Source organism: Spinacia oleracea, chromosome 1, assembly GCF_020520425.1.
Source record: "Spinacia oleracea cultivar Varoflay chromosome 1, BTI_SOV_V1, whole genome shotgun sequence".
Taxonomy (NCBI): Eukaryota; Viridiplantae; Streptophyta; class Magnoliopsida; order Caryophyllales; family Amaranthaceae; genus Spinacia; species Spinacia oleracea.
Window position 1 is genome coordinate 102395808 of NC_079487.1, and position 9978 is coordinate 102405785.

Here is a 9978-nt window from a genome sequence, read left to right on the forward strand (position 1 = left end):
AATCTTGAATCCCTATCTGACACGATATCCTTAGGAACTCCATGTAGTCTCACAACGTATTTGATGTAAGCCTCAGCAAGTTGCTCCATTTTCCAGGTCTCCTTCATTGGTATAAACACTTGGTCAACCTATCTGCAACAACCCAATTGGTATCATTTCCGACCTATGACTTAGGCAAACAAGTGACAAAGTCCATTGAAATACAATCCCATTTCCAACTAGGAATTTCTAATGGTTGAACCTTTCCACGGGGTATCTTATGTTCTATTTTGACCTTCTGACAAGTCAAACACTTAGCCACAAATTCAGCTACCTCATTCTTCATTCTTGACCACCAATATACCTTCTTCGGATCCTTATACAACTTGTCACTTCATGGGTGCATAGAATACGACTTATTGTGACCTTCTCTCATTAATTTGTCCTTCAGTTCTTCACACTTTTGAGGCACACGTACACCACCTTCCTTTGTACCTCAAACTACCATCATCATGGATCTTAAAATATGACTTTAGAGCTTGGAGTGCTTCTTCACACTGCTCATTCCACTCAAATCGAGCTTCCTTTTTCATCAAAGTAGTCATTGGTTTATCCTAGAGAAATTTTGCACGAAGCGTCTATGGTATCCAGCTAAACCAAGAAAACTTCAAATGTCAGTGACACTCTTTGGTGTAGGTCATTCACTAACAACTTTAATATTTGCAGGATCCATTGCAACTCCTTCTTTTGACACAAAATGTCCTAAAAATGTAACCTTCTCCAACTAAAACTCACACTTCGAGAATTTGGCATACAGCCGGTTGTCTCTAAGTGTATTCAACACAGATCTTAAGTGTTCATCATGATCTTCTTCGCTCTTCGAATGCAGCAAGATATCATCTATTAAAACCACTACAAACTTGTCCAAAACTGCATGGAATACACGATTCATCAAGTCCCTGAATATTGGAGGTGCATTAGTCAACCCAAAAAGGCATAACCGTGAACTCGTAACGACTGTATCTTGTCCTAAATGCAGTCTTTGGTATATCGTTATCCGCAATTCTCAATTGATGATAACCTGATCTCAAATCAATCTTCGAGAAGGTTCCTGTAACACCCTGATAATTCCTTATATTTATAATTCCTTTTTCCGACTAATATAAAAGAATTACCAAGATATTACCGCCACCTTGATAACGGCTAAGGCTATTTACCAAAATTACATAGCGGAAATAACTAACTTTCAAAACATATTAAATAGTTAATGGTCACTTAACAAACTGGAACCATTACGGCCCAAAACCAAAGCATTAAATAGTTTAAATAATAATAGTACTCATGACTAGAAATCAAAATAGAGTTTATAAATACGGAAGATGAAATAGTCTCTCAACACTATTCCCACGATAACTTCTCCCGCAAGTTATCTCTACGAACCTGCTTATTGAAAACTACTCCCCAACAATGCAAGTGCAATGATGGATCATCATAGGGTCATTAAGGCGAAGGCCATGACCGAAAGACATGAAGCACGAAGTCAACAATGAGTACGAATAAGCTAGAATGAAATCCTAGTCTAACATGCTTCACTCAACAATATAATAATCCACATGCAAAAGCCATTTAATTAAACAATTAATCATGGAGACAGACTCGATACTTGACACAACTCTTAACTCACAGATTAATAAGAATTAGCTTCAAACGGGTAAAATATAATAACAAAACCACTAAGGGAAATTGAGGGTGTTGGGAGCCCACCAAGCACTAAATAATTAAGTTCGGGCTTTCTACCGACTGGGACCATACCGACGGAATTCCTGCGCGTTTATAAGCGATAACCAAAAGAATGAAATAACATCTTGTATCATTCAAGGAGTACGAGTTTCTCAGACGCGACTCCGCCCATTGTTCATACTCATGGTATATATGTTCCAAGAGTTTTGAAGGTCATTTGGGTTACACTTTATGTTAATTAGTATGTTATGTTCAAGGCGACTCAAGACTCTACACAAGACATAACATGCAAGCAATTAAACGATTAAACAATGACACTTCATTTTAATCCCTTAGGGCTTGTGATCAAACATAGGACTCAAGTGAATTTGCTCCCATTGTTCCTTCTCAAAACACTGTGAGATAACCCGACATTGCTTGTTAACAAACGGGGTGTGCCCTTAGCACGAATAGTCCTTAGTTCAATTCACATAAACTTCTTAAATGTATTCTACACGGCGGTAAAATAAACAATGCACTGAGGCAATATTCAATAGGCTCAAAGTATGCTAGACATCCCGTACAATAACATAATCATAATAACTTGCATGCGAAACACTCATACATGCATATCAATTCGAACAACATGCTTGACATAATTCAACGATTATAAAAGTCCACAACATGATTGTTCAATAGAATTCATACAACATTAACAATTCATAACATGCTCGTTCACGTAGAACACATAGATTCAATAATAATTCCCAACATGCTTGTTCACACACCAGACATGAATTCTCAACACTTTAAGTTCACATGATTCACAATCAATATACTTCATAAAGTCCTCATGGGATAGATGGTCACCCTAGTCATGTACGTACCTGGAATACCTAAGTACGGGGGCCACTATGCGAATCACGACTCAAAGCTAGAAATCAACTCCTATAATCACAACGGAGAAAATTAATTATTATCCATGTTTACTAAATTTCTAGCAAATATTTAAGATTCTAAAACCTTTGTTTTGATTAGAAATTAATTGTTATTCATTAAATTGATAGTCTCAAATAGTCAACTCAAGCCCTAGCATAAAAACGTTGACTTTTGACCTTAAAATCATTAAAAATCAACACTTTAAAGCTTGATAATAAATCTGAAAATTTAAGTTGATTCCCATAATTTAAATCGTCATTAAATTATGTGAATCAATTGCTTGAACAATTGGAATTAAAATCCTATCAATAGGTCATCAATAAAACCATGTTTTGACCATAAAAATTGACACTTTAATTAATCACTAAATCTGAAAATAATAGTTCGTATAATTAAAATCAATCTCATCAATTTTAAATGCGACAATATTAAAACACGGTGTTTATAACCGTTTCCAGCAATTTAAATAATCCAAAACAATAATAATAATTAAATAATTTAAAAACGGAATTTGGAAAAGTTTAAAAGTATACAGAGTATGGAAATCGATCAACAACAACAACACACACATACACACACAACACGAATTGTGTTGCGTGTGGGCAGCGACACAAAGCAGCAGGGCACTCGGCAAGGCACGGCAACGGTGCGCAAGGCACGCGGGTGCGCTGGCGAGCAGGGCGAGGGCTGGGCGCGGCTTGCTCGGCACAACGCAGCAACATCGCACAACAGTGTGCGTGTGCTGGGCAGAGGGTGAGCGAGAGAGGCGAGAGGTGCGAGGGGTGAGCAGCAGCAGCGCACGGGGTGTGCGGGTGCTGCGCGCGTGTGCGCGGCTGGGCAACGAGCAAGGCACGGGGGTGCTTGCTTGCAGCCGAAGGTAAGGGCGAGAGGAGAGAGAAAGTGCCGAATGAGAGAGGAGAGAGAGAGAGAGAGGCAAATTTTCTGAATTTAATGTGGGGATTTAATGAGGGGAAGGGTTGTATTTATAGCTTTTCCTTCCCTCATGGGCTAGGTTTTAGGGTTTTGAGTTGGGCTTGCTTAAGGGCTTAATTAAAATTAGTTTCTTGCAAGCCTTGTTGGGTTTGTCAACGAAATTGGATTGGGCTTAGATTGGAATTAAATTAGTTTTCAAAATACAACCCAACAATTCCCGAATAAATAAATTCTTTTAATTTATTTAATAAAAATCCGGTTTTCATAAATAATTAATAATTAAATTATTTTAAACTAAAATACATTTAAATCACATTAAATGCAATTAAATTCGTAAAAATATTTATAAATACAATAAAATATATTTATAAATTACGAAAAATACGAGGTATTACAATTCCTGCTCCTTTCAATTGGTCAAACAGATTATCTATCCTAGGAAAAGGATACTTGTTCTTGAGTGTGACTTTATTGAGCTCCCTGTAGTCTATATAGAGTCTCATTCTCCAGTTCTTCTTCTTCACAAACAGAATTGGTGCTGCCCATGGTGATGCACTTGTTCTAATATAACCTTTCTCCAACAAATCCGCAGGCTTATCCATAACTTCACTCTCGAGGTCTCTTACATTGCACAGAAATACAGGGTTCCCTTTACTGACTAGCTTCACTAATTCCATTTCCGTGATGATTTCTACACTTCTAGGTTTACCAAAACGACGATATGATACCATCTTTCCTACATTCTATCTTGGCTTTGAACGTGGCCAACCAATCCATACCCAAGATGACATCCAATTCTCATAACTAAAACTCAATTAGGTTAGATGGGAAAATAGTTTTGCATATGGTCAAAGGCACATTCCTATGGATCTTGGTACATTTCACTATGCTACATGTTGATATAACTATGGGTACCTTAATTGTTTCATGTTCACTCAACCCTAATTTTTCCAATGCACTTACCGAGATAAATAAATAAGTGTTGCACCAGAATCAAATAGTACTTTAACTAAAATGGAGTTAATAGAAAAAGTACCAGCTATGGCGTCGGAGGATGTTTATGCTTCTTGCCTAGTAATCACGTTCAGCTTTCCTTGGGCATTCCCTTTGTTGTAACCACCTCCATTGTTATTCCCATTACCATTCATATTACCACCTTAGTTGTTGTTGGTTTCCTCCAGTACCTCCAGAATTTCCCCCATTCATGTTCTGGTTGTTGTTATGGTTAGGTTTCCCATTCTTTGAGTAACACTCATACTCCCTATGGCCTAACTTATTATAGAAGCTACAAAGAACCAAATTGCCATCACAATCCTTTCCAGGGTGGTTCTTGGGGCATAGCTGTACTACCCCGTATTTTTAAGTAATTATAAATATATTTAATTATATTTATAAATTATTTTATGGATTTTATAAATTAAATCACATTTAAGTATTTATTTAAACGTATTTTATTAATTAAAAAATATTAAATATTTTTAATTAGATATAAAATGGTTTTTATTTTGAGTTTGGGAATTTAATTGGGTTTAGAAAAACAAAACGAATTTCAAATAATCTAGCCCAATCCAATTTCAATTGTTAGCCCAAACAAACCAAGCAAGCCCTCATTTAATGAAGCCCATCTTTGGATTTCCTAATCCTAGCCCATCTAGGAAACGAAACCTATAAATACTGCTTTAATGTTTCATAAATCCCCACACTCATTAAATCCATAAACCCTCATAAAACTCTCCCTCGCTTTATCTCTCTCTCTCTCATTGTTCTCCTTCCCGCCGAGCACAAAAGGCAGCAACAAGCTCGCTCCCTCGCCTGCCCCATCCTTACCTTCGCTGCCCAACTTCGTCCTTGCTGCCTGTTGCCTCGCGCCCATTGCCCCTGCTGCCCAGCCCCGCACACATCAGCAGCGCACGCGGCCAGCCCCGCACACATCAGCAGCGCACGCGGCCAGCCCCGCACACATCAGCAGCGCACGCGGCCAGCACTGTTGCACCGCTCGTCCCTCTCCTCTTTGTTTCGTCCGGTCGTTCGGCCACCACCATCATCATTGTCGTGCCTTTAGGCCAATCTCTATGATTCTCTTCTTCCTAATCTATCTCTATTTAAATTATGTTTTAATTATGATTATTTATTTTGATTAATGATTTAAATTATTTTGAGATTATTTATGAACACCAAAGTTGAGGATTTTTGATGTTGGATTATTGATGTTGAATTTCATTGTAGAGTTTTTAACTTTTAGATTTAAAATATAGAATAAAGCTTTGATTTTTATGAGTTTAGTTGCTTTTAATGATGAATTAGGGTTAGGGTTTTAATTAAACTCATATGATTAATTGATTAGCATATATAATTAGAGATCGATTTTAATTATGATAATCAATATGAATTTTAAGATTCGTTCATGATCATTAAACCATCGATTTTTAATGGTTTTATGCATGAAATTAATTATATTTCATGCTAGGGTTTTAAAAGATTAATTAGAATTATTATTTTAATTATTAACGATTAATTTATAATTAATTCAAGCGGTTTAAAATTAAATAAAGTTGCTGGAAATTTAATGAACATAAAGAATAATTAAGTTTTATTTATTTTATATATGAGGTGATTTCTAGTCTAGTTGGAATTGAATCACAAGTGGCCCATCTAATTAAGTATTCAAGGTACGCACAAGTCTAGGGCGACCCAATTTAATCATGTGAGTACATATTATGATTTTATATGTTGTGATTCATGTTTACTTGGATTATTGGATTTATGTTTGAGTATGTCAGCAAGCATGTTATTATTATTTATGTTTGTTGTATTTAATAGCAAACATGTTGTCCAAATATGTTTTAATGCATGTATGGGTTATGTGCATGCAAAGAAGTTTATTTATGCTTTGTGTGTGAGGTCAAACATGTTGGAAGTTTAATTATGCTATTGTACGTAAGGTCTTGCATTTTAAGAGCCAAAGTTTATTCGTGCCATGTTGCACTATTTAGTAATCGCATCTACTTCGTATGTGAAGGGTTACTCTATATTTCCAATCAAATACTCTTTATTGGTTAATGTAATCAATGTAGTATACCGTACTGTTTTATTTTAAATGTAAAGATCATACGTAGTACTTGTTTTGGAAATATATTAGACTAGCTTAATATACATTTTTATAGGGCTCTAATGAATTCAAGGTATGTTTAGGAACACCACATAGAAGACAAACCTTTCACACACCTGAATGAGGAAAGGTTACTATCACGTGGCTCCTTTAAAAAATAAAAGAACAAATACAGCTGTGAAATGGACTGAAATCGATCAACTCATGTCAACTGTGAAAACAGATACAGCTGTGTCGATCAACTGATAAAAACGTTCAGTCTTCATCTTACTTTTCATCTCCGCCTCGTTAATTCTATTGTCTTCATCAATGTTTACTTTCTTTCTCCTGCATCTTCATCTCCCCTTAATCGAATATCGCCTTTTTGTCTTGATCATCAACTTCTTGATGGACCACAATTATGTATTCAGATCTTCTTGAGCATACGGCCTATCCGTTTGCCTATCTTAATAGAATAAGAGAATCTGATCTCCTCAAAAAATTTATTGATTTTCAGGATAACCCGAAGAACAATGCAGAGATTTTTTTCCCTTGAATTCACTAAGTATGTATTATCTAACTTATTTAACTGTTTTGGCGTAACTAGAGAAAACTACAAAAAATCTCCACTGTATTTTTTTTCTTTTGTTATTGACAACATCACCCCTCCAAAACTAATCCGATGTAACTCATAAAACTTAACAAAGTAATGTTTTTTATGCTAGTTGGATAATGTCTGAAAAAACAAAAAAAATCGGGCGAAAGTTGGTAATTAGAGGGCAAATTTTGGGCATAAACAAGTTTTCAAATTGTACATAACACTAACTGACCAGACGAGAGGTAACGCAACTCTAGGCGGTTTCACTCTTGAGTTTTTCGAGTTTGAAAATGTTATCGGTGAATAACGACCTGGTTATATGGTAAGTCTTAATTTATTTACTAGCTTATTGACAGGCTAAAGTCGTATCACCTAATCAAAAATAACCTAAGGTCCACTAGCTAGGTAGCAAGGGAAGTCAGGGTCGAATCCACAGGGAAACAGACGTTCTTTCTACTATCAATTAATTAATCTAGACTATTGTGAACAAGAGTTGGTTTGTGATTTGTATACTAAGACTACGAACGATAATTAAACAAGAATGAATCAATATATTAAGGAATCTAGGGTATAGGTTCGCCAACAAATAATAATCCAGGACATTGAACAATCACGATAATCAACAAAGTAATTAATTAGACTAGCATGCTCTCTCAAGTCGATACTAATCATAGACTTAGAATTAACGGGCTCTCGCTACGTATTAACTCTAATTCCACCTATTGACACAAGCCTAAACATCAAATTGCATCTCTCGAATCTTAATTTGATATTGCATAACTACCACAATTAAACCTGCGCAAATCTAATTGTATAGTGAAATAAACCAATCAATAGGAATCAATTACAATGCCAACAATCATAATCATTCAATCATCCCTTCATATCATTCATGGATCCCCAACCCTAGAAATTAAACTACTCAAGCATGTTGACAATAAACAAAGCAATAATCATAATTGAAAGCATTATTAAAGCAAGACAATGTATTGAAATAAGAAATAATACCTATTTGAAGGACAAAGGGAAGTGAAAGCTTGAATTTCTATTGAGAATTAAACTAAGTGTTTTTGCATAAACTAGAGAGAAAACTAAGCTAAGGGAATAATACTAAGGTTCAATACTAGAAAATAAAGTGTGCTCTAAAAATAATTAAAGCTTGTTTATATAGTTTACCAAAATAAAGCCTAAAAAACGGAAAATAAATGCGCGAAAAACTGCTGGAGGTTGGCGTCGCCCGATCGGGCGTCGCTTCGCCCGATCGGGCGATCCACTCGATAGTCGGCCCGATCGGGACAAAATCCGCCCGATCGGGCGGTTTGTGAACTCTCCACATAGGCTCCAGGATGACCGCCCGATCCAGATCGGGCGAGCTGCGCCCGATCGGGCGCGCGTTAATGAATCCAAATTGCCTAAATTCCGCCCGATGGTTGCATTTCGCCCTCAGCTTCCAGGGCGATTTGCAATCTTCAATGTAGCTCGCCCATATCACTGAGTCTAACTCTCGGGGCTCAACCATAAGCACCCAAGGCTCCCGAAAGTCGACGATGGAGGTCCCGAACTTCCTCGGGCTCATATAGTGGCCTAGATCAACATGAAACGGGTCTAAAAAGACCAATTTCTCATAATCAAACCTGAAACTCAAGGCACACTCAATAACACACATTAGTACTAGAAACGGCTCCTAAGAGCACGTTTGACACATAAAAGTACTAAGGGACGGGGGTAAAAATACTATATAAAACATGTATATCACTTATGACCCGTGTAACGCCCATAAGTTACTCGTAAATAATATTCTGAATAGAAAATATTTTTAATGTACTAAAATTTTCTTACGTGTGATTGAGAAAATATGAAGTACAAATTAAAAATAGCGACGTAGTAAAATTTAGAACTTGTATAATGCACAATTAGTTCAAAATAGTCAATTAAACATGAAGTTATACTACATAAGTAAACTACAAATTTAAACCTCACAATTCTCACTTTATTTTCACTTTTGGGGGAAAAATCAAAGATAAATTATTTTTCTTAAGAAAAATAATTTAAGTTTAAGAAACGTAAGAGCTAACCAATTTCTCTAAATGTTTACGGGTTAAGATAGAAATTATTTTTCTCTGTAAATTAAAAATCTTTTTTTAAGTGATTTAAAATTAAAGCATGAGTTAAACAAGCTGATATAGGTTTTCAACCTATGTTCTACTAAAATATAATTTGAGTCTATATAATTTCATCATTATAATATTTAGGATTCATTCCTCAAAAACTTAAGGATTTTCAGGAAAACCCGAAAATAATGCAAAGTTCGTTTTGTATTTCTTTTGTTACTGACAACCCCACCCCTACAAAAACTCAGCTGATGTAACTCAGAAAACTTGATGCTACTTGGACAAGGTCTGGAAAAACAAAAGAAAATCTGACAAAAATATTTCTAATTATACACAACTTTAACGGACTAGACGGGGTAGAGCAACTCTATGCGGTTTCACTCTAGAGTTTTTCGAGTTTGAAAATGTTACCGGTGAAAAACGACCCGATTATATGGTAAGTTTTCATTTATTTACTAGCTTAGGACCCGTGCAATACACAAATGAAATTAATTTTTTTTACAGAATATTATAAGTTACTCGCAAATAATTATAAATAGAAAATATTTTTAATGAACTAATTTTCTTACGTGTGATTGAGAAAATATGAAGTACAAATTAAAAATAACGAC

The 9978-nt window shown here is 35.6% G+C and overlaps 1 protein-coding gene across 1 annotated transcript; it reads right to left on the reverse strand.

Annotated features, from left to right (window-relative positions):
• Positions 1–763: 763 nt before the first annotated feature.
• Positions 764–4301, reverse strand: LOC130465571 (uncharacterized). Its single transcript, XM_056834382.1, has 2 exons — positions 4099–4301; positions 764–938 (listed from the first exon to the last, which is right to left on the reverse strand). The coding sequence occupies exons 1-2, from the start codon at positions 4299–4301 to the stop codon at positions 764–766; spliced, it is 378 nt and encodes a 125-aa protein (XP_056690360.1).
• Between the last annotated feature and the right edge of the window lie 5677 nt (positions 4302–9978).

Excerpts from the sequence above, each read along its gene's own strand:
- LOC130465571 (XM_056834382.1), bottom strand. The coding sequence starts at position 4,301 with ATGGTATCATATCGTCGTTTTGGTAAACCTAGAAGTGTAGAAATCATC. Across the intron at positions 939-4,098 it reads CCATGGGCAGCACCAATTCT|GGACTTGATGAATCGTGTAT; the intron begins GTTTGTGAAGAA and ends TCCAATATTCAG.